The following is a 27745-nucleotide window of genomic DNA, read 5'->3' on the forward strand; positions in this document are numbered from 1 at the left end:
AAGGTCCCCCCTATGTCCAGGCTGCCTATCCGACTTCTCCTCCTGGTCCCAAATGCCTGTCTTCTCAGAGTGACCTTCCTTGACCCCCTGTTTCAAGCCACACATGAGGCCCCCCCCCCCAGTCTCCCATTCCCCCTTCCCAGCTTTATTTTCCTCTCACAATTTATGGCTATCTGATAGGCTCAGATATACATATATTTAAGGTATTTCTTTATCTGTCTGTCTAGACCATAAGGCAGGGAGATTGGGTTTTTCGTCATTTGGGTCCCTGCTGTGCGTAGAATGCCTGGCTCACAGTTGGCGCCGCATAAATGTTTGCAAGAAGAATGAATGGCCCGGTTCCAAAGTCCCAAAGCTGCCAGCTCTGCAGTTGAGACTGGGGCCCCACGGGTGGGAGAGGCTCCCCAGGGGTTGTCACTGCCTGGCTGTGCTTCTATGTCCCCATCTGTGCAGCGGGAATGGCAAGGAACTTGGGGTGCTGTCCGCATTGCCACCCCCTCCCCCCCCAATACACAAAAGCGTTTAAAACAGTAGGTGCCGCCGGGCCTTGGCTGTTTTTTAAAAAAGATCTTGTGGGGTATTCTGATGACTGCTTCTAATTGGCCCAGAGGAGGGGGAGAGGTGGGTGGGCCGGGGCCGGCGTCAGAGGCCCAGGAGGACAGGGTCCACCCCTTCTCCAGAATGAGGAAGGAGGCCCAGCGCAGACCCAGACTGCAGACGGCTGGGCCTTTCCTCCCCGCCCCGCCCTCCCCCGGGGCGCCCACCTCACCTCTCGCTCTACTGCCGTCAACCTGTCGGGCCGGGCCGGGCAGGTCTTGGGGTGGGCGGGGAGCCCTAAGCCGGCATCTCCTCTCCTCCTCCTCCACCCCTGACCCGGCCGCACAGGCCTCGCTGAGCTGGGCCGCCGGGTGCCCAAGGCCGGGAAGCCGGGGGTCCCTGGGGGGGGCGACCCCCACGACGAGGGAGACTCTTGCCGCCGGCTGTCAGAAGCCCTCCCCGGAGCGGCCGGGCCGGGGTGCCTCCCAGGGGGAGGGGAAGGGGGGGGCGGGGGCGATGCCGCCTGCTGCCCGCTGAGGTCCCACCATGGCCCGCTCGCTGACCTGGCGCTGCTGCCCCTGGTGCCTGACCGAGGACGAGAAGTCGGCGGCCCGGATCGACCAGGAAATCAACAAGATCCTCCTGGAGGAGAAGAAGCGGGACCGAGGGGAGCTGAAGCTGCTGCTGCTCGGTGAGTCCGCGGCCACCCGGGCGGGACAGCCTGGGAGCCCACTTTCAGGATGAGTCGACTGAGGCCCGGCTCCTAGTCCCAAGGGGTGAGCTGTGGGCCCGTCCGTCCCGCAGCACGGCCATCTCCTGGGCGTATGCAGGAGCAGAGGTGGTTTGGCCGGGTGGCCTGGCTTCTGTCGGGCAGGCCCGGCCCGTCCCAGCGGCTCCCGCGTCACAGGAAGGGAATGAGCCGCACAGCCCGGGGAGCTCCAGCCTCGCCCTCCAAGACCCTCCCGTCCCTCTGGAGGGCTGGGTCTGTTCTGGTGGTTTATCAGCATGAGTCGTGTGGGCAGAGAGAGCATTGCCATGTGCCTCTGATTGATTGATTGATTGGTTGATTGGTTCATTCGTTCAAGACTACTGAGTAATTCCTGGAGGCACAGCAGCAGAGGAGATGGGGCGTGTCCCTGCCTCTGGGGACCTCAGCTTCCGGTGGGGGAGACAGACGTTAAGCCCCAAAACTAATAAGCAGGTAAAATAATTTCCAGCAGCAGGAAGAACAGGAGGAAAATAGAACAGGGTGAGGGAGTGGGGGTGACTTGGGTGTGGTGGATTGGAAAGCTCTGAGGCTGTGACCTCTGAGACCTCATGTCTTCTTCTCCACGTGTGTCCACTCTCCCAGCCACCTTGCCCTGTGTATGACCCTGCTGGCCTAAGCCCAGGGATGCCAGCCTTGGAGGGTCTCCTGAGACTGCCTGAGCCCTGGGCAAGGGCCGGGGAAGTGTTCCAAAGTCCCATCCGCCTGTCCTGGGGCAAAGAGCCTGGTCATCTGGATGGCCGTCCTCTCTCTTCTCTTGCTCTGTGGGAAGGGGCAGCCCTGAGGGGTGGAGAGAGAGGAGAGGGTGGGGGCATGGGACCCCAATGAAGCTGTCTGAGCCTGGAAGGTTTTAATTAAGAATTTAATTTCATAGCTATCTCTATTCACTTTCTGTAATAGCTAGGCTAGTATATATATGTTATTTACTATTTTTTAATAAATAGGGCTATTTCTTCTTGAGTGAGCTTTGGTTATTGGTATCTTCCAAAGAATTTGTCCATTTCTTCAAAGTTGTCAAATGTATAGGCATAAGGTTGTTTATAACATTCCCTTGTCATCCTTTCATGTCTGTAGGATTTGTAGTGATGTCTCCTTTTTCATTCTTTGTCTTTGCTCCATTTTTCTTGACCTGTTGGGCTAGGGGTTTGGCAGTGTTAGTGATACTTCCTTGCACATCTCAGGTTTTCTTTAACCATACCTCAGGACCTTTGCACTTGCCATTCTCCCTGCCAAGGGCTCTCAGCATCCCCCAAGCCTTTGCATGGCTGGTGCTCTCACTCCTTTCACTCAAGGCAGGTCTCAGCTCAAGTGTCACTTCCTCAGAGAAGTCTTCCCTGATTTCCCGGGCTTCAAAGTCAGCCCCATCTTTCTTTCTCGCCTGATTTTTCTTCATACCACTCACTCGCTGGCGCTCTCTCAGGTGTTTTCTTGTTTCCTTGTTTATTGTCTGTCTCTCCAGTTACACAGCAAGCAACACAGAGGTGAGGACCATGTCCATCTTATTCACTCCTGTGTCCCCAGCATCTATTTCAGGAGTACGGTGACCTGACATAGAGCAGATACCCGATGCATGATTTATAAATGAGTGAATGAATGAATGAATGAATGAATCCTGTTTCAGGGGTGATTTTCCCCAGAGCTGTACCATATCTTCCTGGAGCTAGGAAAGTCCCTTGCCCCACTGACCACTGCACAGCCAGTCCCATATCAGGAAGCCACTTCTGCTGGTAGGGGTGGGAGAGGGGAGAGGGGAGGTTGTCCACGTGTCCAAGCACAGATGGTGGCCCTATGGACAGCCCGCTGGACTGTGGTTTCAATACCCCGTCCAAGCCCTGAGGGCTGCTTCCACACCTGCCCTCCTTAAAAACAGGAATTGAATCCAAAAGTTATTTTTTTCTTTTCTGGGAGGTGGCTGACCCTTTGGAGGAAGAAGGCCAAGGGGCTGGGGGTCTGTCTCTGACAGGAAGTGGTCACCACGTTGAGGAGGGGGAAGAGTCAGAATAAGGCAATTAAAGGAGCCAGCTCTGTCCATACTATGTGAGGTAGGAACCACTCCAGATGGGGAAACTGAGGCTCAGAGAGGTGAAGCGACCTGCCCAAGGTCACACAACCAGGATCGGAACCTAGAATTCTGGTTCCACAGTCCACGCGCTTGACTGCCCTGTGAATGTGCCTCCACAGAACCCCAATGACAGATGGGGAAACTGAGGCCCGGGGCGGCGGCAGGATGGGTCTGGGGTCTGCAGCCAGTTTTGAGGCAGAGCTGGGCATAGAAGATGAGCTGTCTGCTCTCAGGCAGCTCCCTGTGTCCCAGCGGCCCAGTTTCCTGGGGGAGGACGGCGGGGCTGGGACTGCCATCGCCCATGGAAGGAGCCGCACAGCGTCTCGTGATGCCTGGGGCTTGTCACGGCTCCTGGCCTCTGCGAGTTTCCACTTCCTCACCCATTCCCAGAAGGAAGCAATCACTTCCCTTCTGGGCTGCGAGGATGCGCCAGGTGGAAACAGCTCTCCCCGCAGCCCCCAGCCCCACTTGGGGGGATTCCTGAACCACATCAGGAGGGGGAGCAGAGAGGCTCCTGATTCCTCAGTGGCTCCAGGACAATCACAGCTGCAAAGATGGAGTTTTTCAGACTTCAGGTTGTGAACCACTCGTGAGTCACAAAACCCAAGCTGTGGGTGGCGACCAGGATTTTTTTTTTTCTTTAATGAAACAGAAGAGGAAAAAACAAAAAAAGAAATCGGTGCATCTCAACAAAATTAACTGTTGCGGACTTCCCTGGTGGTGCAGTGGTTAAGTATCTGCCAGCCAATGCAGGGGACACAGGTTCGAGCCCTGGTCCGGGAAGATCCCACATGCCGCGGAGCAACTAAGCCCGTGTGCCACGACTACTGAGCCCACGTGCCACAACTAGTGAGCCTGCGCTCTAGAACCCACAAGCCACAACTCCTGAGCCCATGTGCCACAACTACTGAAGCCAGCGTGCCCAGAGCCTGTGCTCTGCAACAAGAGAAGCCACTGCAGTGAGAAGCCTGCGCGCCGCAACGAAGAGTAGCCCCCGCTCGCTGCAACTAGAGAAAGCCCGCACGCAGCAACGAAGACCCAACGCAGCCAAAAATAAATAAATAAATAAAAATTAACTGTTTCTTGGTGAGATCTTTCTTTGTTCTCCACACTTTTGGGGGCAACCCAGAGGAAGGTCAAAGGGTGCAGCCCCCTGCCGTAGGTCTCACCGCCGTCTTGGCAGCACCCAGAGGAGCCGACGAGCTTCTGAGCGTCCGTAGAAACATCACATGAACTGATACTTTGATGAAGGTGAAGGATCCACAAGGGCTTGTGTTTACTCCTCTGCTTTTCCAGTAGCTGTGTGACCCTGGGAAAGTCACTTCACCTCTCTGAGCCCCCACATCTCCACTGTGAATGGGAAAACGGTGGGAATCTTAGTGACGATAATTCAGGCAGTGCCTGGGGAACTCCCCGGAATGATTATTAAAAAGCCCGTGAGCTCTGGACTCAGGACCGGGTTTGAGTCCCAGTTTGGCCACCCACCAGCTGCATGACCCAACCAATCTGGGGCTCAGTTTCCCCACATGAAATGTGGAGCCAAGAGCCGTTCCTCTTGTGGGCTTGGGCGAGCTGGTGCGTGTGGAACCCCCCCGGCACCCTAGGAGGACAGGGGGGCTTACGGTACCTCTTCCACCTCCAAATAGCAGAAGCTCCGGAGACCAGCCCGTCTCCCCAGCTTTCCCAGTGGGAGGCGAGGCTGTGGGTTTATCTCACTGACTGTGATAGTCAGAGGTTCTACTGCAGGAATATTTACTGAGTTTGATGTATCCCCGTCCTGAAATCCAAGGAATCTGAGACACACGTGGCTCCTTACTGAAGCATTTCAGATTGTGGAACTGTGGGGCGTTTTTTGTTTGTTGTTGGTTTGTTTGCAGGAAACTTTTTATTTTGGAATCATTTTCAATGGACAGAAATGTGGCAAAGATAGTCCGGAGAGCTCCCGTCTCCTCCTGAACAGCTTCCTCTCGTGATGACATCTTACATAAGTGCCGTGTGCTCATCACAGCTGAGATATTAATGTGGGACCCGTACCACTACATTTCTGTTAACTAAACTCCAGACTTTAGATTTCACTGGTTTTTCCACCACGGCCCCTTTTCTGTTCCAGCCTCCAACGCAGCATCTCACATGGCATTTGAGGGTTTTTTTATTTTAATAAGTTTATTTATTTTATTTATTTTATTTTTGGCTGCGTTGGGTCTTCGTTGCTGCGCGCAGGCTTTCTCTAGTTGCAGCACACGGGGGCTACTCTTCATTGTGGTGCGCGGGCTTCTCATTACGGTGGCTTCTCTTGTTGCGGAGCATGGGCTCTAGGCGCATGGGCTTCAGTAGTTGTGGCACATGGCCTCAGTAGTTGTGGCGCACGGGCTTAGTTGCTCCATGGCATGTGGGATCTTCCCGGACCCGGGCTCGGACCCATGTCCCATACATTGGCAGGCGGATTCTTTTTTTTTTTTTTTTAATTTATTTATTTTATTTACTTATTCTTGGCTGCGTTGGGTCCTCGTTGTGCGGGCTTTCTCTAGTTGAGGTGAGCAGGAGCCACTCTTTGTTTTCACTGCACTGGCTTCTCATTGCAGTGGCCTCTCCTGTTGCGGAGCACAGGCTCTGGGCACGTGGGCTTCAGCAGTTGTGGCACGCGGGCTCAGTAGTCGTGGCTCACGGGCTCTAGAGCACAGGCTCAGTAGCTGTGGCGCATGGGCTTAGCTGCTCCGCGGCATGTGGGATCCTCCTGGACCAGGGCCCGAACCCGTGTCCCCTGCATTGACAGGCAGACTCTCAACCACTGTGCCACCAGGAAGTCCCGGCAGGCGGATTCTTAACCACTGCGCCACCAGGGAAGCCCTTTGAGGGTCTTTTTTTTTTTTCCCTTTCTTAACTTTTCATTTTGAAATACTTTCAGAGTTATAAAAAAGTTGCACCGGATTCTTCTGCAAATGTTAACATTTTACCACATGCCCTTTATCCCATCCCACCCTGCTCTCTCTCTCTTTCTCTCTCTCTATATATATATGTATACACACACACATTATATATAAGTATATGTGTATATACTTATAATTTACATAATGCATAGCTATAGTTTATTTGCTATACATTTATATATTACATTTAATACGTACGTATTCATTGTTATCGGAACCGTTTGCGAGTAAAGTTGCAGCCCTGACACCTTTTCCCCCCCGGATACTTCAGTGGGCTTGAGTCCCACTAAAAAGCAAAGACCCCCCCAGGGCAGTGGTGAGCAGGTGATGCGCGTGATGCAATCCCTTCACCATCACGTCCCGCTGGCATTCCCAGTTTCCCCATGAATGTCCTTCAGGGCCATAGAAAAGCGACTCTTTTCCTTGGATCTCGAGTGCAGCGGTGTCGCTGGGTCCTGCCCTCACTGCCTTCAGAATTGCTGGGAGTGGGAGGGGCGAGAGCCCCCCAGGGGCGGTACAGGAGGGTTCCACCCCCTCTTCTGCCGCTTCCTACACTCCCCGCCTCCTCCCTGCTGTGTTTCCGCTGCTCCTGGTTCCTCTTTCTGGCTCCAGCCAGGGCACCCCTTCCCTTTTTTGCTGCTGGTCCCAGTTCCTCCTGCACGAGTCCCCTTCCCCATCCCTGGAGGGACCCCACACCAGTGTCCCCCAGGAGCCGGCAGGGCGACAAGGTGTTGCAGGTGGTTCCCGGCCCCGCACCTCCCGCCTGGCTATCATGCCCATTTCACAGACGAGAAAACAGAGGCTCAGAAAGGGAGATATCGGGGCTCAGACAGCAGGGAGCCAGGCCTTGCTCTTTGAGCTTCCAAAGCTTCTAGTGTTATTATCCCAGACCCATGACTGGCATTTTGACGTGCGACCCTGCACTCAGAAGGGCCCTGTGGTTTCATCCAGCATTTGGCCCTGGAGATTCTGTCGGTGAGCCTGCAAGGACCCCTCTCCCCACTCTGGTCCATCAGCAAGGTCGTGTGTATTCTGTCTCCCAAATATCTTGTGCATATGTCCTCTTCTCTCTAGCTCCACGTGGCCACCTGGGTCCAGCCTGGACCAGAACACTCCCATCTGGCTGGGTTCACCCCTCCCCAACCTGCCCTCCCCTCAGTAGCCAGGGGCCACCTGTGAGCCCCTGGGTCAGGCCCCACCCCTCCTCTACCCACAGCCCTCCAGGCTCCCACCTTCCTCGGGGTAAAAGCCCAAGTCCTCCCCGCGGCCCACAAGGCCCTGCATGACCTGCCCCGTCCCCTCCCTGCCATCCCCTCCTCCCTCTCTCCCCCTCGATCACTCTTCCCCAGACACACAGGCCTCCTGGCTGTTCCTCCAACATGCCAGGCATGGTCCTGCCCCAGGACCTTTGCATGTACTGTGCCTGCTGTTGGGAACGCTATTCCCCCTTCTCTTCTAATGAATTCTGTCATCTGCCAGGTCTCAGATGAGATGTCACCTCCTCAGTGAGGCCCTCCTAGATTACCCAGCCTAACTCAAAGCCCCCAGCTCCTTAGAACCCCTTCCACAATCATAATTTCACCTCCTCCCTCTCTCCCCCTTGCTCACTCAGCTCCAAGCACACAGGCCTCCTCGCTATTCCTCCAACACACCAGGCCTGGTCCTGCCCCAGGGCCTTTGCACGTGCTGTATCCACTGCCTGGTGCTCCCTCCTCCAGATCTTGGCACGAGAGCAACCTTCCCAGCCTTCAGATCTCAACGCCAATGTCACTTCCACTGAGAAGCCTTCCGTGACACTTAGCTGTAGTAGTCACTTAATCACTCTTTATCTATTTATCTTATTGTATTTCCTTCACAAAACTTTCTCTACCTGAAATTATTATAGTGAATAATAATAATAGTAATTATAATCATGGTAAAGACTACTATTGCTAATAATAGTGGACAGGAATGTAGCTCTTACTATGTCAAAGCACACTCTAAGCCAGGGGTCCACAGACTTTTTCTGTAAAGGGCCAAATGGTAAATCTTTTCAGCTTTGCAAGCCAGAGGGTCTCTGACTACTCAACTCTGTGGCTGTCCCGAGAAACCAACCCTAGATAATTTGTATACAACCAGGCACGGCCATGTGCCAATAAAACTTTATTGACCAACCCTGAAACCTGAATTTCATGTCATTTTCAGGTGTCACCAAAAAGGAATCTTTGGATTCCTTTCAGCTGTTAAAAAATTCAAAAACTGTAACCATTACAAAAATGTAAAAACTGTAAGGGTGAAAAGAATTAGAAATATAAAAACCATGCAAACTGTAAAACTTTGCTGGCCATGAAAAAACAGGCAGCTGTCAGGAATTCCTTGGTGGTCCTTGGTGGTAGGACTCAGCGCTTTCACTGCAGGGGACCCCGGTTCCATCCCTGGTCGGGGAACTTAGATCCCACAAGCCACACGGTGTGGCAAAAAAACAAAAACAAAAACACAAAAGAAAACAAGACCCAAAAAATAAAAACAAAAACGGCGGCCGGTAGGCCGTGGTTTGCTGCCCCTCCTGGGACAAACTTTTAATGAACTAGTTTACCCCTCACATCCACCCAGCAAACCACGTTTCACAGGTGGGGAAACCGAGACACAAGAGCCATGAAGCTGCTCACCCAGGATCACAGAGCGGGGATTTGAACCCTAGTGGCCGGATGTGGCGGGTGGCGGGAGCCCCGGAGGGCTGAGCTGACCGCAGAGTCGTCTCCCCAGGCCCCGGCGAGAGCGGGAAGAGCACGTTCATCAAGCAGATGCGCATTATCCACGGGGCGGGCTACTCGGAGGAGGACCGCAAGAGCTTCCGGACCCTGGTCTACCAGAACATCTTCGTGTCCATGCAGACCATGATTGAGGCTATGGAACGGCTGCAGATCCCCTTCAGCTGGCCTGAGAACAAGGTGAGCATCCCGGGTCTCGCCACATGGGCGCCACACTGGGTGGGGGTTCCTTAGGACTTCAGGGTGGGACTGTGTCCCTTCAGATCCCCTAAGTCCTTGTTAAGAACCACCTCCTCCAAGGTTTCCTGGGATCCTGGTCTGCATTCCAGACAGCTCAGCACCAGCAGGTACCCACCCCCCACCCCCGACTTGCAGGTTCCCCGTGGACACCCAGGGCTCAGCCATCTCTCCCTTGGACCCCATGATGCCTGGTAGGAGTCCTGAGTCAGCAGGCGTTTTGTTCTGGAAATATTAGTAGGGTGGACTGGTTCCTGAGCCCTGCCCCACCCTGCTGGGGGCCGGGGTGCTATGCAGACTGTGTGTCACATCACCCTTCTCTTTAAAATTTTTATTTTATTGTGTGAAGAACACTCAACATGAAATCTATCCTCTTAGCAAATTTTAAGCGCACGATGCAGTATCAGTAACTGCGGACACAGTGTCATCAGGAAGAGCTCTAGAATGTATTCCCCTTGCCTAAGGGAAACTTTATTCATAGCAAACCCAACTCCCTTCCCCTAGCCCATTCTACTCTCTGTGTCCTTGAACTTGCCTCTTCCAGATGCTTCATATGAGTGGGATCGTGCAGGATCTGTCCTTCTGTGACTGTGTTATTTCACTTAATATGGTGTCTTCAAGGTTCATCCACATTGTCCCCTGTTTCAGAATTTCCTTCTTTTTAAAGGCTGAATAGTATTCGAGATGTATCTATCTTTATCCATTCAACCATCGATGGACATTTAGGTTCTTTCCACATCTTGGCTGCTGTAAATAACGCTGCAGTGAACCTGGGTGTACAGATATCTTTTCAAGATCCCAATTTCAATTATTTTGGATAAATACCCAGGAGTGGAATTGCTGAATCATAGAGTAGCTCTATTTTTAAAAATTATTTATTTATTTATTTGTCATGCCACATGGCTTGTGAGATCTTAGTTCCCCGACCAGAGATGGAACCCGGATCCTCAGCAGTGAAAGCGTGGAGTCCTAACCACTGGACCGCCAGGGAATTCCCAGTAGCTCTATTTTTAATTTTGGCGGGAACCTCCATACTGTTTTCCACAGTGGCTGTACCAGATTGCATCCCCGCAGCAGTGTATGAGGGTTCCAATCACCAAGACCTCAGGGTTGGTTCTTTCTGAGGCCTCTCTCCTTGGCTTGCAGACGGCTGTCTTCTCCCTGTGTCCTCACATGGTCATCCTTCTGTGTGTGTCTGTGTCCCAATCTCCTCTTCTTACAAGGACACCAGTCCCATTGGATTAGGGCCACCCTCAAGACCTCACTGTAACTTCATTACCTCTGTAAAGACCCTGTCTTCGGACATGAACAACAGGAGCGCCTGCTTCCGGTGCAAAGAAAGGAGGACAGATAGAGCAGAGGTTACTGCCCCAGGCAGGGCCACCCAGAACTGGCGCTCCCTGCACGCAAGCCCCTTCTGGCCCCTCGCGCCGTGCGCTCCGCCTGTGCCCGCCCTCGGTGGATGGACGCCGGGACGAAAGGGGGTGGAGACGTCAGGAGGGCAACCCGCCCCACCCGGCTGCTCTGACCCACCCCTGTCCGTCCGTCCCTCCCCAGCACCGGGCCAACCTGATCATGAGCCAGGACCCCTACAAGGTGACCACCTTCGAGAAGCACTACGCCGTGGCCATGCAGTGGTTGTGGAGGGACTCCGGCATCCGCGCCTGCTACGAGCGCCGGCGCGATTTCCACCTGCTCGACTCGGCAGTGTAGTGAGTCTGGGGTCCGCGGGGACGGGCGCGGGGTCGAGGTGCCCAGCGCGAGGCGGTGCCGAGGCGGAGCCAGAGGAGACCCAGTCCCAGGGATCGGAGCCGGCAGAGGGGCCCCAGGCTGGCCGGCTCCCACTGCTGGGAATGCTGTGGGTGGTCTTGCCCCGGGGTGAGGCCGTCCCTGGGGTGACGCTGCTGCCCAGGTGACACAGCTCCTGGGGTGCACTGTTCCTGGGGTGACATCGTTCCTGGGGTGACACTGTTCATCGTCATGCAGTGAAGCTGTCCTGGGTACGACGCTGGGTGTCTAGTGCTCCAGGCTATCACTGTTCTTGGGGCAGTGACACACCTGGGGTGACAGTTTTCCCAGGGTGACGCCCACGCCAGCGAGACTGTCCTTGGGGTCACGCTGCTGAGGATGAAGCTGCTTCTCCCCATGCCCCCATGGCCTTAGGCTGTGCTCCTGAGCCACCTGGGACCCCAGAGATCCTGGCCCTCCCCCGGGGGCTCTCCTCCCCCCAGCAAGGTCCTCACCAGGCCCTGGGTGGGGGGCCTGAGAAGCAAAGGGAGGTTTCAAGGCCAAGACTCAGGGCTTCTGGCTCCACAGCTACCTGTCAAATCTGGACCGCATCACGGAGGAGGGCTACATCCCCACCTCGCAGGATGTGCTCCGCAGCCGCATGCCCACCACCGGCATCAACGAGTACTGCTTCTCCGTGCAGAAAACCAACCTGCGGTGAGCACATAGCCTGGTGGGTGGGGAAGGCTCCTGTTGGAGGGGCAAAGGAACTGGGGCACTGAGGGATGAGTAGGAGTTGCCTAGTCCCAGCCCACAAAGGGGCTGCCAGGCTGAAGGAGGCAAGGCTGGACACAGACACCTCCAGCCTCTCCATGGAATCAGGACTGGGACCTGGGGGAGTCCAGACTGAGCCCCCAGAGCTCTGGGAGGGTAAGTCTTCCTGGAGGAGGGGACATTGGTATTAGGGCATTGAAGAATGAATAGGAGTTCACTAGAGCAAGGAGGTGATGGGAAGGAAGAGACAGAGACTGTGCAGTCAGGGCTAGACCAGAGGGATTGATTTGGGGTTGGGGAAGCTCACCCTCTGAGCTTCCCCAGCCCCAAATGAGGGGTGAGGCTGGAGGTCAGGAGACCCAGGAGAAGGCAGGAGCCATGGTTCAGGCAGAAAGGGTTGGGAAGTGCCCGGGCAGTGGCCTTGGGGATGGAAATGAGGGGACGGTGCAAGAATGCTTTCTGATGTAGAATGGGCAGGACGAGATGAGCATGGAAATTAGAGCAGAGAGTCAAAAGTGACTCCCTATGGGGTTCCCATCAAGGTGACAGAGTAGATGGTGGAGCCACAGTGGTGGTGGCGGGATGGGAGGTGTTAGAATAGATGATGAACTCATTTGGGGCAGGTTGGGTCTGAGGGGTCTGGGGCATCTGGGAGGTGGCTGGGCGCACACAGGCCTGAGCTGGAAGCCAGAGGTGTGGGTGGCCAGTGCAGCAAAGGATGGTCCATGCAGAGTCATGGTTAGTGTCAAAGGCCAAGGAGAGGTCAGGAAGAATACAGTGAGAGAAGCGACTTCTGAGATTGGCCTTTAGAGAATCCTCAGTGACCTTAGTGGCCTTTAGAGAATCTTCAGTGACCTTAGGTAGGGAGCTGTGGAGGGTGCAGGGTGATGCTTGAGACCCTTCAGTGTTCAACCCACCCATGTTGATCCCTTGTTTCCCTGAACACCCCCTCCCCCGGCCCCATGTTGTTCTGGCCTCTGCAATAGTCCTTAGCAGGAAAGTTCATAATTTATCTGTTTGCATTGGGTCTCCTCCACTAGATGGAGAGCCCCTCAAAGTTAGGGGCTGAGTTTGATTCTCCTGCTTCACTAGTGATGATCAGCTGAAGGTCAGAGTGGAAGTTTGTAAATGTGAGTGGATGGTTGGAAAGATGGATGGATGGATGGGTGGGTGGATGGATGGATGGATGGACTTATGGATGGATGGATGGGGGGATGGATGGGTGGGGGGATGGATGGATGGGGGATGGATGGGTGGGGGGATGGATGCATGGATGCGTGGATGGGTAGGTGGGTGGATAGATGGATCAATGGGTGGGTGGGTGGGTGTATGTATGTATGAATGGATGAATGGATAGATAGATGGATGGATCGATGGGTGGATGGGTGGGTGGGTATGTGGACGTATGGACAAATAGATAGGTGGGTGGGTGATTGGTTGGATGGATGAATAGATGGATAGGTGAGTTGGTAAAAGTTTAGGAGTAAACGTAGTGGTTGGGGAAGTTCAGAAGGAAGGCTGGGCTGAGGAAGGGAATTATCAGATGGGGAAACTTGAGTCCGTTCTTAGGCCAAAGGTGAGGGCTCAGAGGAAACTGAGACTCCGAGCTGGCAAGTAGCATACCCCACACCTATCTCAGCCATCGGAGCCCCAGTCTCAACCGCTGCTTCACCCATCCTGCTCTGGATACGGGGTTTGAGGGAATCTGAGCATCATGAGACAGGCTGGTTTCGGGAATCAGGCGCCGCAGGCATCAGCCTGGACTTTCCTCCTGTACAGCAGGGCAAGTCTCTTCTTGCTCTGAGGCTTCTGGTATTTCCTACCAGCTGCCTGAGTAATGGTCCCATCCCTGGGGAAATGACACAGGGCTTGTTATCAGTAACCCACATTTCTTAGAAGAGAGAACAGGAAGGCAGGAGGGCCCAGGCTTTTGCTGTGGTGTGTGGGAGGGTGGAGGCAAACCCTTGCCCTGGGCCACACACAGAGGGGATGACGTTTGCCCATCTGTGTGGCCACTCGACACTCCCATAGTCAGCCAGAACACAGCTGATGGGACACTGAGGTCTGGAGATGATCCGCAATTTCCCTCTTGTCACCCAGCCAGAACCAGGGCAGACTGAGGGCAACCAGCTGTCCTCTACCATGGGGTAGAAATCAGGCAGCCCAGTGTAGTAGAAGCTCTAGAAAGTCCCCTCTCTCCCTATACCTCGGTTTCCTCATCTGTAAAATGGGCATAATAGCGATACTTGCTCCATGGGGTGAAATGCTGTAATACACAAGGTGGCTGGCATCTATTCTTGTTGCTATTAATATTGCTCATGGCATGTCCCAACCATGACTGGGGTCTGGGACGCCTCGTCACGGGGGTCCCGATTAAGCCTGAACTCTGAAAGGGAGTTGTTCCTGGTAGGATCGTGGACGTCGGGGGCCAGAAGTCAGAACGCAAGAAGTGGATCCACTGCTTCGAGAATGTGATCGCCCTCATCTACCTGGCCTCGCTGAGTGAATACGACCAGTGTCTGGAGGAAAACAACCAAGAGGTGAGGGGCCACGATGGATGCAGGGGCACCATTTCCCCTGCTTTTCTTATCCCCACCTTGGGCCGGGGACCCACAGCTGAGCAGGCACTCTTGAGTGGAGCTTTGTGTGTCTGGCTTGGCTTTGAGCGTCACCATCCACTCTTTTGTGGTCAGACCATTGAACCCCAACACATAGATCTACAAGCATTTGTGAGGCCAGGACCCTGACACACACACACACACACACACACACACACACAGAGTCAGACACTCGAGCCTCAAGACACGCACCCCACCCCTCACCCCCACCCCCGAAGCACAATGTAAGCCGTCCTGGGAATGTGGGTCATGGGGACAATGTCCTGCTTTTACTCAGAATTCTTCTCCTTTTCGTGAACTCTTCTCCTAATTAACCCCCTGCATGAAGGTCAGGCACGTTATCATCTCTGACATGTGCACTTTTCAGGGTTAAAGTTTCCCATAGACAGTTTCGGGATCCAAGGGTCTGATGTTATAATTTCGACTTTCAAACTGAATCAGATAGAATCAATTTGAGGTCATTCTGACACAGATCTTGCTCCAGTCCAGCCACACGAGATGTCCTAGTTTGCTAGGGCTACTGTGATGAAGTACCACAAACTGGGATGTGGCGGGCGTGGGGGTGGGGGGGAGCTGAAACAACAGAAGTGTATCGTCTCATAGTCCTGGAGGCCAGAAATCTGAGGTCAGGGTGTCAGTGGGGCTGGTTCCCTGTGAAGGAGAATCTGTTCCAGGCTCTCCCAGCTTCTGGTGGCCACTGGCAACCTTTGGCGTCCCTTGGCTTACAGACACATCACCCCATTTTACCTCCATCTTCAAGTGGCCATTTCCTTGTGTCCTAATTCCCCTTTTTATAAGCATACCAGACATTGGACTTAGGGCCCACCCTACTCCAGTGTGACCGATTCTTAACTAATTACATCTTCAAAGACCCTATTTCCAAATAAGGTCTCATTCTGAAGTTCCAGGTGGACATGAATTTTTTTTTTTTAATCAGTCATCAATTTTATACACATCACTGTATACATGTCAATCCCAATCGCCCAATTCAGCACACCACCATCCCCACCCCACCGCAGTTTTCCCCCCTTGGTGTCCATACGTTTGTTCTCTACATCCGTGTCTCAACTTCTGCCCTGCAACCCGGTTCATCTGTACCATTTTTCTAGGTTCCACATACATGGACATGAATTTTGAGGGTGGGGAGGACACTACCCAAACCAGTACAGGCACAAAACCACCTCGGGCATACATAGGCAGCTGGCCACACCACCCTCAGACCCAGCTGGGCGGGAATTGGGGAGCCTCAAGCTGCTGCTTGGGGGGCTGACAGCCCCATCTCTACGTGGGGGGAGGGCTCCTGTTTGGGCTGAGCTGGCCATCTGGATCAATGACCTGCTTGTGCCCCCCAACCCAGAACCGAATGAAGGAGAGCCTGGCCCTGTTTGGCACCATCCTGGAACTGCCCTGGTTCAAAAGCACTTCCGTCATCCTCTTCCTCAACAAAACTGACATCCTGGAGGAGAAGATCCCCACCTCCCACCTGGCTACCTACTTCCCCAGTTTCCGGGGTGAGTGGTTCTAGAACTTTCTATACCCTTCACTTCCCAAAAGCAGCTCCCAAGAGAGATGCTGGTCCAGGTCCTACCCCAGCCTAGAGCCAGTGGGGTTTCAAATGCAATGGGACAGGCCTGAGTTCCAGACCCATCTCTGTCCTCTGCCCAAGCTCTCTGAGTCTCAGCTTCCCCCTCTGTAGAATGGGGATAAACTAACAGAAGCCTTCATGCTGGATGCTGAAAACAGCAGAAATTTTTCTCCTCACAGTTCAGTAGGCCAGAAGTCTGAAATCAAGGTGTCAGCAGGGTTGGTTCCTTCTGGAGGCTCCAGGGGAGAATCTGTTCCAAGCCCCTCTCCTAGCTTCTGGTGGTCACCTGCAATCCTTAGCATTCCTTGACTTGTAGATGCATGTCTCCAATCTCTGCCTCTGTCACCACATGACTTTGTCTCTGGTTGTCTCTTGTCTTCTTATAAGGACACCAGTCATTCATTCATATATATATATATATATATATATATATGAGAATATATATTAATATTCATATATATATATATGAATGAGAGATGGTGGGGGGGAATCGCATGTGTGCCTCACCAGGATGGCCATCCTTCCCCCCACCCCTCGGCCTCAGTTTCCCCATTTGCACCTCCCCAGGATGTCTTTCTCTGCAGTTCCAGGCTCCCATCCCCCCAGCTCCAAGCCCAGCCAAGAGAGAGGGTCTCTCTTTAACACAGTTCTGCCCAAAGTCCCAGAGACCAGTCTCATTGGTCCATTCCAGGTCATGTGACCTGCATGAACACATACCTGATGCTCCTATTGGCTGGAACTGAGTCATGTGACCAGCTAGAAAGGCAGAAGATGGCGGTGGCCGGCAGGCACTTTGGTGGGTGGTCCCTGCAGCCCTGTTGCTGCCCGTATCAGGGACAGGGTCTCCAGAGCCCACCTTGGTCCCAGGAGGGAGAGGCTCCCACCTGCCCCATGAGCTGTGTGCCCTGACTGCCTACCCCTGTCCCCAGGCCCGAAGCAGGACACGGAGGCAGCCAAGAAGTTCATCCTGGACATGTACACCTGCATGTACGCCAGCTGCGTGGACGGAGCAGATGGTGGCAGGAAGGGCTCGCGCTCCCGCCGCCTCTTCAGCCACTACACATGTGCTACGGACACACAGAACATCCGCAAGGTCTTCAAGGACGTGCGGGACTCAGTCCTGGCCCGCTACCTGGACGAGATCAACCTGCTGTGACCCAGGCCCAACGCTCCGGACTCAGACCTGCGAGTGGCAGGCGGGACCTGCGGGCGGTGGGAGCGAGGTGGGCTGACGCTCAGCGAACCCAGGTGCCCCTTTCGCTCCAGCCCCAGGCCCAGGTGGCAGAAGGGCCACGAGTGAGCCAGGGTGGAAGGCCGATCGGCGCCTCCTCCTTTCTCCGCTCCTCAGCAGGACAGCCTCTGTGTCTTCCGTTCCTCGATTCACTGTATCTCCTTGGAGAGGGAGCATAATGGCCTTTTGAGAGGCCAGGGTGCAGGAAAAGGTGAAAAGAGCAGGGGATCCAGGACTTGGGTGGATGGGGTTCTCTCAGGACCCCCACCTCCAGGTATGTCCCCCCTTGGGCAGGGGTCTGGGACACTTTTGGGGGTGATGCACCAGCCCCGGGACAGGGGAGTGGTCCTTCATGCCGAGGGATGCGGACTCTGGCGCCCCCTAGCGGAAAGGAGCCGCATCCCAGCCTGAGGTCTGCGTAGCTCAGGGACTTCCGTTTTCTTAGGAGAAAGAGACGCCCGGAAAACGCCGCCGTATCAGAGCCTCGTGGCTCGAAGTGTGTCCTGCCCCAGTTTTCAGATGAAGGAAACCGAGGTCTACAGAAATCCCCCGCCCCCCTTCCTTACCAGGCTGGGGACCGGGCGTGCTGCATCTTACAACCTTCTGTATTTATTCCCTCACCTTCTGCGGGGCCCCTTGAAGGGTGGACATTAAAGAAATGACATTCTGGAGACCTTTGATTTCTTAGGGGCGTCCTGTTTAACAACCAACCCCCTGCCCCGCGCGGTCCCATTTCAGGTCGTCTGTCCCGGGCAGGGTAGCAACATGGCAAAGGAAGGAAAAAGTTCTACTTGCTGTCCATCCACTTGTGTAGGGCATGGTACACAGAGCTGTGTGGGACTGCGTGCACTTTGAGCCAGGAAGTGGAGTTCAACCTCTCTCCCTGGCCCCGGGGACATGTGAGCTGACCTTCTGTTGCTACTCACCCAAAATTCCAGCAGAAGCCACCACCTATCCCTGATGGAGATGATGATGACTCCACTTACCCCAGATCCTGGTCTCCCACCATCCTCAGGGCAGGCCCATGTAGCACAAACCCCATCACCCCCATTTTACAGATGGGGAAACCGAGGCACAGAAAACTGAATAATTTGACTAAGGCTAAACACCTGGGTGGTGGCCAAGCCAAGATTCTATTATTCATTCAAGAGGTTTTTTGTTTTGTTTTACTTTGTAAAAAATAAACTTTAATTTTTAGAATAGTCTTAGGTTTATAGAAAAATTGCAAATACAGAGGGTTGCCTTATGAAACCACACCTGATTTCCCATATTATTAATATATTAATATGGTACATTTTTTTTTCCATTAATGAACCAATATTGACCCATTATTAACTGAAGTCCAACAAATTTCCTTTTTTCCCCTAATGTCCTTTTTCTGTCCTGGGACCCCACCCAGGTTCCCACACGACATTTCATCATCACGTCTCCTTAGGCTCTTCTGGGCTGTGATGGTTTCTCAGACTTACCTCGTTTTTGATGACCTTAACAGTTTTGAGGAGTGCTGGTCAGCTATCCTTTTACTTCCCCAGGGCTGCTGTAACGAAGTACCACAGACAGAGGGGCTTAAAACCACGCAAATGTATTCTCTCACAGTTCTGGAGGCAAAGTCTGAGACTAAAGTGTCAGCAGGGCTGTGCTCCCTCCAGAGGCTCTAGGGGAAAGTCCTTCCTGCCTTTTCTAGCTTCTGGTGGCTCTGTGTATCCCTGGCTTGTGGCTGCGTCCCTCCCGTCTCTGCCTGTGTCTTCACATGGCCATCTCCTCTTGTGTGTGTCTGTGTCCAAATTTTCTTTTTACAGAGACACCAGTTACTCTGAATGAGGCCCGCCCAAATGACCTCATCCTAACTTGATTCTATCTGCAATGATCCCATTTCCAAAGAAGGTCACGTTCCCAGATACGTCTCCTAAAAGGTATTTTGTCAAATATCCCTTGGTTGAGTTTCGTTTGATGTTTTTCTCATGGTTAGTTGAGGTTTAGATTTTAGGTCGGAGGAGCACAGAGGTGAAGAAGGTTTTTGTCCCATTATATCAAGAGTACATGCCGTCAACATGACCTTGGTCCCCTGAGTTAGGCACCCAATTCTTATTTATTTATTTACGCTGCATTGGGTCTTCGTTGCTGCACGTGGGCTTTCTCGAGTTGCGGCGCACAGGCTTCTTATCACGGTGGCTTCTCTTGTTGCGGAGCACGAGCTCTAGGTGCGTGGGCTCAGTAGTTGTGGCACATGGGCTCAGTAGTTGTGGCTCGCGGACTCTAGAGCGCAGGCTCAGTAGTGGTGCACAGGCTTAGTTGCTCTGTGGCATGTGGGATCTTCCCGGACCAGGGCTCGAACCCATGTTCCCTGCATTGGCAGGTGGACTCGTAACCACTGCGCCACCAGGGAAGTCCCTGGTTACTTTCATTATCCCTGATATCATACCATTTCATCCACATCCTTCTAATATACAAAGACTCCCTTCTAAAAAGGATAACCATAATGCAACATTATCACATCTAAAAAAGTTAGCAATGATCCTTGGATATTTAATATCCAGTCAGTATCCAGATTTCCCCATGTGTCTTGTAAATGTCTTTTCTAAAGCTCCCCCCCGCCCCCCCGCCCTGCTGCGCTGCACGGCTTGCAGCTTTTGGGATCTTAGTTCCTCCACCAGGGGTTGAACCCGGACCCTCGGCAGTGAGAGAGTGGAGTCCTGACCGCTGGACTGCCAGGGAATTCCCTAAAGCTTTTCATTTTATAATAATTTTAGATTTACAGAAAAGTTGCAGCAATAGTGCAGAGTTCCTGAACATCGTCCACTCACGTTCCTCTGATGTGAACCTCTGAGATAACCATGCTGCAAGTCAGGTTATCAAAGCCGGGGAATTAACATCAACCTAACCTCTAGACTTGTTACCTACCTAGGTAACATTACCTAACCTCTAGACTTGTTAGAGTTTGGCCAGTTTTCCCTCTCCTGTCCTTTTTCTGGGCCAGGATTCCACATTGCATCTCCTGTCTTTGTCTCCTTGGTGACGGCTCGTCAGCCTTTGTCTGTCATGACCTGTTTAAGGAGTTCTGCCCAGGGGACTTCCCTGGTGGCACAGTGGTTAAGAATCCGCCTGCCAATGCAGGGGACACGGGTTCAAGCCCTGGTCCGGGAAGATCCCACATGCCGCGGAGCAACTAAGCCCGTGCGCCACAGCTACTGAGCCTGCGCTCTAGAGCCCGCGAGTCACAACTACTGAGCCCACGTGCCACAACTACTGAAGCCTGTGTGCCTAGAGCCCGTGCTCCGCAACAAGAGAAGCCACCGCAATGAGAAGCCCACGCACTGCAACGAAGAGTAGCCCCTGCTCGCCACAACTAGAGAAAGCCTGCGCGCAGCAACGAAGACCCAATGCAGCCAAAAATAAATAAATAAATAAATAAATAAATTTATAAAATTAAAAAAAATAAAAGAGTTCTGGCCGGTTATTTTATAGAACGTCCCACAATTTGGGCTTGTCTGATGTTTGCTCATGATGTGATTAATGGCATGCATTTTGGGCAAGAACGCCGCAGGGTCCCTCTTAGTGCATCAGCCGGGTGGGCCCATGATGGCAAAATGTCTCATCGCTGATGATGAAACGTCATACGTGTTTTTTCCGCAGGTGGTTCCTTTGAGTCAGGACCCAAACAAAGCCCACACGTGGCATTTGGTTGCTGTATCTCTAAGTCTCTTTTCACCTATAACCATCACCCAACCTTTTTTCTTTGCCATTTATTTGTTGAAGAAACCATGTCGTTTATCTGGTAGAGTTTACCAGCCTCCTGATTGGGTGGGTTGCTTCCCCGGTGTGGATTAATGGGCTCCTCTGTCCCCTGTAATCCCTGTGAATTGATCTACCTAGAAACATGAGCGGACTTCCTAGATGGTGTGAGCTCCACCAGACAACATATCTAGTTTGTTTTCTCTCTGTATCTCTGTGTCTCCCTGTCTTTGTCTCTCTCTCCATGAGATACGTAACAACATTAACACCCAGTTGGTTCCCTCCCCCACCTCGTTAAAATTGACCAGTGGGTTCAGGTGGCACAAGTCTGATTCATTTACTGCGAAATTTCCCCATGAACCTCTCTCATAATGGTCTTAGTGGCCACTGGTGATCATTGCTTACATATATCATTAGGGGTTGCAAAAATGGTGACTTTGAACACTTTCATTTCTTCTGCATTTATTGTCTGGAATTTTTCTGTTAAAAAACCCAGCTCAAGCAAAAGAACTGAAAGCAGGGTCTGAAAGAGATATTTGTACACCCGTGTTCACAGCAGCATTATTCGCAATAGCCAAGAGGCGGAAGCAACCCGTGTCCATTGAGAGATGGATGGATAAACAAATATGGTTCACCCATACAGCGGAATATGATTCAGCCTTAAAGTGGAAGGAAATTCTGACACACACTACAACATGCATGAACTTTGGGACCTTATGCTCAGTGAAATAAGCCAGACAGAAGGACAAGTACTGTCTGATTCCACTCACATGAGGTCCTAGAGGAGTCAAATCCATAGAGACAGGAAGTAGATGCTGGGGGCCAGGGGCTGGGGGAGGGGGAGTCAGTGTTTCATGGGGACAGAGTTTCAGTTTGGGAAGATGAGAAAGTTCTGGAGATGGATGGTGGGGATGGTTGCACAACAATGTGAATGTATTTTTTTTAGATTAATTTATTTTTGACTGTGTTGGGTCTTCGCTGCTGTGCGTGGGCTTTCTTTAGTTGCAGCGAGTGGGGGCTACTCTTTGTTGCGGTGCGCGGGCTTCTCATTACGGTGGCTTAGGTGCACGGGCTTCAGTAGTTGTGGCGCACGGGCTCAGTAGTTGTGGCTCGTGGGCTCTAGAGCGCAGGCTCAGTAGTGGTGGCCCATGTGGGATCTGCCTGGACCAGGGATCGAACCGGTGGCCTCTGCATTGGCAGGCGGATTCTTAACCACTGTGCCACCAGGGAAGCCCCAATGTGAATGTATTTAATGCCACTTAACTGTGCACTTAAAAATGGTTAAAATGGTAATTTAATGTCACATGTAATTTACCACAATTTAAAGCAATTTAAAAAATGGAGTATGATTAAAAAAACATCTTTCCCCTATCAAGTAATTGGTTACCCAGAAGTAAAGGCTGTGCAGGAAAGACAGGGTAAATGCCTGATTCTTGACTTTTCTTTAGCAGTTTTCAAAATAATTTGTTACTTCCTCAATATCCACAAAAGATCACCAGAGAGTTTTTTTTTTTCTCTTTTGTGTCACTATGAACTCATGGATGTAACATCTGATGTGTTTCTATCCATTGAATATCTTATTCTTCTCTTATGCCCACATTGTTTCGTCTTTGGCCAGTGGAAACCTCTTTGAGTTGGCCCCTAAGTCCTTTTGATGTGACCCAGTGGCCTTAAGGCCCTCATAGTTCTGGGGACTCCCCTGGCAGCCCAGTGGTTAAGACTCTGCATTTCCAATGCAGGGGGCATGAGTTCCATCCCTGGTTGGGGAACTAAGATTCCACATGCTGCGTGGTGCAGCCAAAAAAAAAAAAAGAGCTCATGGTTCTGGCACAGCATGATGCTTTCTACTCATTCCATACTTCACAGCCCCAGCCCTGGACCCGGCCATTTCTCCAAGGAGCCCTGCTTCCTTTTAACGGGAGATGATATTTAGAGACCATAATCTGACCACAAAGTTAGGAAATCCACATTTTCTTCACTCATCTTTTGACTTTGAAAATATTTCAGACCTACAGAAGTTGCAAGACGATGACAATGAACTCCCATAGACACTTCCTCTAGGTCAGGGGTCACTATCTGCTCTAAGCCTGTTTTCGTAAATAAAGCTTTATTGGCACATGGCCAGGCCCATTCATTTACACATGGTCCGGGGCAGCTTTCCCCGATGACAACAGTCATTGTGACAGAGACTGTCTGCCTCTCAATGCCAAAAATATTTACTATTTGGCTCTTTGCAGAAAAAGTCTGCAGACCCCTGAGCTAGATGCTCCCACAGTTAACCTTTTGCTTTATATTTCTCTATAAACATAATCTAAAAGTATACAATCTATTCCATAAAGAATATACACATTTTTTATTCTTTTTCTCAATTTTTTTCTAAGTAATTTGAAAGTGGGCAACATCATGCAACTTGACTCCAAAAAAACAAAAAAACAAACAAAAAAACCAAATGTATTTCCTGCAAACAAACACCTCCTGTTATGTAACCAGAAGGTGTTGGTCAAATTCAGGAAATCTAGCACTGATACAATAATAGTATTTAATATACAGCCCATATGAAAATTTCAACCGTTGTCCCAATATTGTCTTTTATAGCAACTCCCCCCTCCCCCCTCCCCCATTGTTGTATTCAGTTGGGGATCACTCATTGCATGTAGTTTCATATATCTCTGATCTCCTTTCTTCTGAGACAGCTTTAGGCTTTTTTTGTTGTTGTTGTCTCTTATGACCTTTTACGACCTTGACTCTTTCCAGGAGACCAGGCCAATTATTCTGTGGGATGTCCCTCAGTGTGGGTTTGTCTGATGGTTCCCACGATCAGATGCAGGTGATCCACGTTTGGCAGGAATATCCTAGAAGTGATGTGTCCTTCTCAGTGCCTTGTATCAGGAGGCCCAGGAGGCCCATGAGGCCCATTTTTTTCCCCCATTCCCAGTGTGTTTACTTGGTGTCTTGGTTAAGCTGCTATTCACCAGGTTTCTAAGTAAGGCATTTTCCCCTTTGTAACTGATAAATCATCTGTAGGAAAATACTTTGAGATTATGTAAATATCCTGCTCCCCAACAAACTTCCACCTAATTACTTTAGCATCCACTGATGAATCCTGCTTGGATCAATTATTGCTGGGATGGTTACCAAATGGTGATTTTTTAAACTCTGTTATTGAGTCAGTGCCTGGGAGTGGGATTGCTGGATCATACGGAATGATCATTCTTTTTTTTTTCCTAATTGTTTTTTAAAATACACATAACATAAAACGAACCGTGTTGTACATTTCAGAGGTATGGCTGAATGAATACATTCGTCATTTTGCAACTGTCACCACCATCCATCTGCAGAACTCTTTTCACCTTGTAAAACTGAAACTCTGTCCTCATTGAACCCTAACTCTGAATCCCCCCCCCCTTTCCCTGCCCCTGGCACCCACCATCCTACTTTCTGTGTGATTTTTTTAAAAAAAATTTATTTATTTATTTTATTTTTGGCTGTGTTGGGTCCTCGTTGCTGTGCGCGGGCTTTCTCTAGTTGCAGTGAGTGGGGGCTACTCTTTGTTGCGGTGCTCAGGCTTCTCATGGCAGTGGCTTCTCTTTGTTGCGGAGCACGGGCTCTAGAGTGCAGGCTTCAGTAGTTGTGGCCCACGGGCTTAGTTGCTCCGCGGCATGTGGTATCTTCCTGGACCAGGGCTCGAACCCGTGTCCTCTGCACTGGCAGGCTGATTCTTAACCACTGTGCCACCAGGGAAGCCCCATGTCTGTGTGATTTTAAGATTGTTCATTGTTGATACTCAAATTGTCTCAGGTTTGGCCAGCCTGTGTTTCTCCCATGGGTCCCCATCCTTCTCGGAGCCCTTCCTTACTCTCTGGTGCATCAAGACATTCCAGGCTCACCTTGTATGCTTTCTGCCCCATCCCTGGAATCAGCCGTTTCTCCCTAGAGTCCTGGATGCCTTTTTTTTTTTTTTTTTAGGGCATGATATTTAGAAGCCAAGATCTGGGTGCTAGGTGTGCTCATTCCTATTGGGTTATCTCAGTGGATGGAGTTAGGAAATTGATTTGTGTTTAAATATCAAGTCCACATGGATACTTTAATCCCATTTCATCCCTGTGGGGTTCTTCTATTTCATCTTTGCACCTTCTTTCTCCCCCAGGGAACACCTGATTCCTAATAATATCAACACACTTGCTACTTCGCCACATTTGCTACTTCACTCAATCCCACAGTACACGATAGTTTCAGAATCACTACATCTATGCCACTCCCAAAAACAAATGTACTGAACCAAATTTAAATTTTTTTTTGCAGTTCCCTTTGCCTTTAGAGTGAGTAGTGTGTCCAAAAGTTGCATAAGTTGGTTCTTTTCTATTTCTGTGAGGTTATGTTTTTCATTTGACATATCGTTCAGTTCATTTGTTTTCTATTTATAGTCCATCTTAAAGCTTCTGTCCTCCATCGTTGTTGATTTAAATTTTTGTTGAATATAGAAAGCATTAACAGTTTAAAAACTATACAAAGAGGAAAACACAAAGGGTGTCATCCCCTCCTCTCTTCAATTTCAATCCCATCCACTCCTGTAGATAACCAATTTGATTGGTTCTTGGTTTATCTTTCCTTTTGCAAAAACAAGGTATGTGGATATTTTACTCCCCCCTTCTTTATTATACAAAAGGTAACATACTACATATACTCTTGTACTTCCCCCTCAACTTAACAATACATCCTGGAAATCCCCCATTCCGCTCACAGAGATCACCCTCATTCTTTTTCATGGCTGCATAGTACTCCACTGTGAAGTGCAGTGTAATGCATCAGCCTCTCTCCTGTGTACAGACATCTGGATTGCTTCTAATATTTTACACTTACAAATGACGATGAATAACCTTCTGCATACTCACATGTGTATCGTTAAAGCTGTGTTTTCAGGACAGATTTCTAGAAGGGGGACTGCTCTTCTGTAGCATGGGGATAATCGTAAGATTAAATAAGGTATGATGCACATATGGCCTTTCACCCAGGCAGCAGGTACTTCATGGCAGAAGGTCACCACTGTTGGACAGCTTGGCCTCAAATTAGCCAAACTCTGCTCTCTCATAGCATTTTAGTCTAGTTCTCAATTTGCTCTCCCAGCCTGGGGTCAGGGGCTCAGCTGGGGTTGGGGTTTAGTCGGGGTTGGGGCTCCACTAGAGTTGGGACTCAGCTTGGCATCGGGGCTCAGCTTGGGGTCAGGGTTCAGTTCAGGGTCAAATCTCAACCAGGGTGAGGGGTCAGGGTTGGAGTCAGGCTACGGTCATGGGCTCAGCCAAGGTCAGGATTCAGCCTGGGATCAGGGCTCAGTCTAGGACCAGGGCTCAGTCCAAGGTCAGGACTCAGCCTGGGATCAGGGCTCAGCTGGGGTTTGGGGTCAGCCTGGGTCAGGGATCAGAGTTGGGGTCAGCCTATGGTCACAGGTTCGGCCAAGGTCAGGGTTCAGCCTGGGATCAGGGCTCAGTCCAGGGTCCAGGCTCAGAACATGCCGTGTGTCTCTCTGTGAATGTGCCTGGGTCAGGTGGTCCCTCGTGAGGCCGGGACTGGGTCTCGGGTGCTCATCCCCTCCCCCCTCCCCCCGGCTGCCTGCACAGCCCCTCCTCTCACAACCCCCCCCTTCAGATCCGTTTCTGCTTGGTCACCTCCAGTGATGAGATGCTGCTACTTCCCAGGGCGCCCCTCCCTCTGAGCTTCCCTGTAACTGTCCTGCTGCAGAGCTGAGCAATGAACTCAGGGTTCAGGTGCTGGGCGGGGGCCACAGTCCCTGGGCTGTCCTCAGCCCCTGTGTCCTGCCCACCCGCCACTCATGGGGGACACCAGAGGCCCTCAGACACCTGTGTCTCCCCCCTCAGACACTGGCCAGGGCCGTGCCTCCCCCCTCAGGCCCCCCAAACATCACTCCACACATAATCCCCGACTTCCTCTCCCGACCTGGTGCCCACACGCCTCCGTCCTCACCCTTCGCTGGTTGAGTCAGTGTGAGCCGGGTCAGGATGGCTGTGCGGTGGCGGTGGGGTGAGCGCCCCACTTCTGTGAGCCCCTCCCCCTCCAGAGGTGAGGTGCTGCCCCGGGTGGCGGTCCCCAGCAGCTCTGCTCCTAGCAAAGCCAGCTAAGGGGGCAGGAGAGGCAACGGAAAACCTGGGGAGAGAGGGTCTCGCCACGGAGGCCCTGGGTGAACGTGTGGGTGCGTGGGATTCACCTCCAGGCTGTGTGCTCTTCCGCGGGACCCGCGACGGACACAGCCTCTCCAGGCCTCGGTTTCCCCTTCTGTGGACTGCGTGGTCCTGGCCCTGTCGTGAGGCTAAAACGGGGTGCATCTGCGCTATCGATGAGGAAGCTGGTGGTGCTCCTGTGTGTGCAGCCGCTTGACGCACACTTATTAAGCACCTACTGTGCGCCAGGCGGGCTTGGAGCAGTTGGGGAGCCGGTGACGGAACAGCGGGTCCCGCAGGGAGTAGCTCATGGGGGCGGGGAAGTCGTCCAGCCCGGGTGTCACCGGGGAACAGGCTTCCCCCCCTCTGGGACGGGGCGGGGACCCCACCCGCAATGAGGCACCGCGGTCTCGCAGCAGGCAGCAGCCGCAGCGCCCTCCGGGAGTCCGGGTGGGAAGCGACCGTTGGGATGCCCCTCCCCGTCCCGGCCTCACCCTCACCCTGGGGGTACCTTGAACATAACAGGAAATTTCAAATAACAGGAAACCAAGACCGGGCAAGGCGAGCGGCTCCACCCTGCCTGGGGCGAACCACCCCGGGCCTCAGTCTGCCCCCGGGGACCGCG

General features: G+C 52.1%; 1 protein-coding gene across 2 annotated transcripts; it reads left to right on the top strand.

Annotated features, from left to right (window-relative positions):
- The first annotated feature begins 240 nt into the window (after positions 1-240).
- On the top strand, positions 241-17885 carry GNA15 (G protein subunit alpha 15). 2 transcript variants are annotated; one of them, XR_005019490.1, is made up of 8 exons: positions 241-1228; positions 9038-9222; positions 10837-10991; positions 11596-11724; positions 14192-14321; positions 15757-15910; positions 16914-17207; positions 17661-17879. XR_005019490.1 is itself a non-coding variant. In XM_036849239.1 (7 exons), the coding sequence occupies exons 1-7, from the start codon at positions 1084-1086 to the stop codon at positions 17138-17140; spliced, it is 1125 nt and encodes a 374-aa protein (XP_036705134.1). In that variant the 5' UTR covers positions 242-1083; the 3' UTR covers positions 17141-17885. The 2 variants fall into 2 exon arrangements, 1 of the variants encoding a protein (XP_036705134.1); XM_036849239.1 differs by having other exon boundaries at positions 242-1228; positions 16914-17885.
- Positions 17886-27745: the final 9860 nt, after the last annotated feature.

This window comes from Balaenoptera musculus, chromosome 3 (assembly GCF_009873245.2).
Source record: "Balaenoptera musculus isolate JJ_BM4_2016_0621 chromosome 3, mBalMus1.pri.v3, whole genome shotgun sequence".
Lineage (NCBI taxonomy): Eukaryota > Metazoa > Chordata > Mammalia > Artiodactyla > Balaenopteridae > Balaenoptera > Balaenoptera musculus.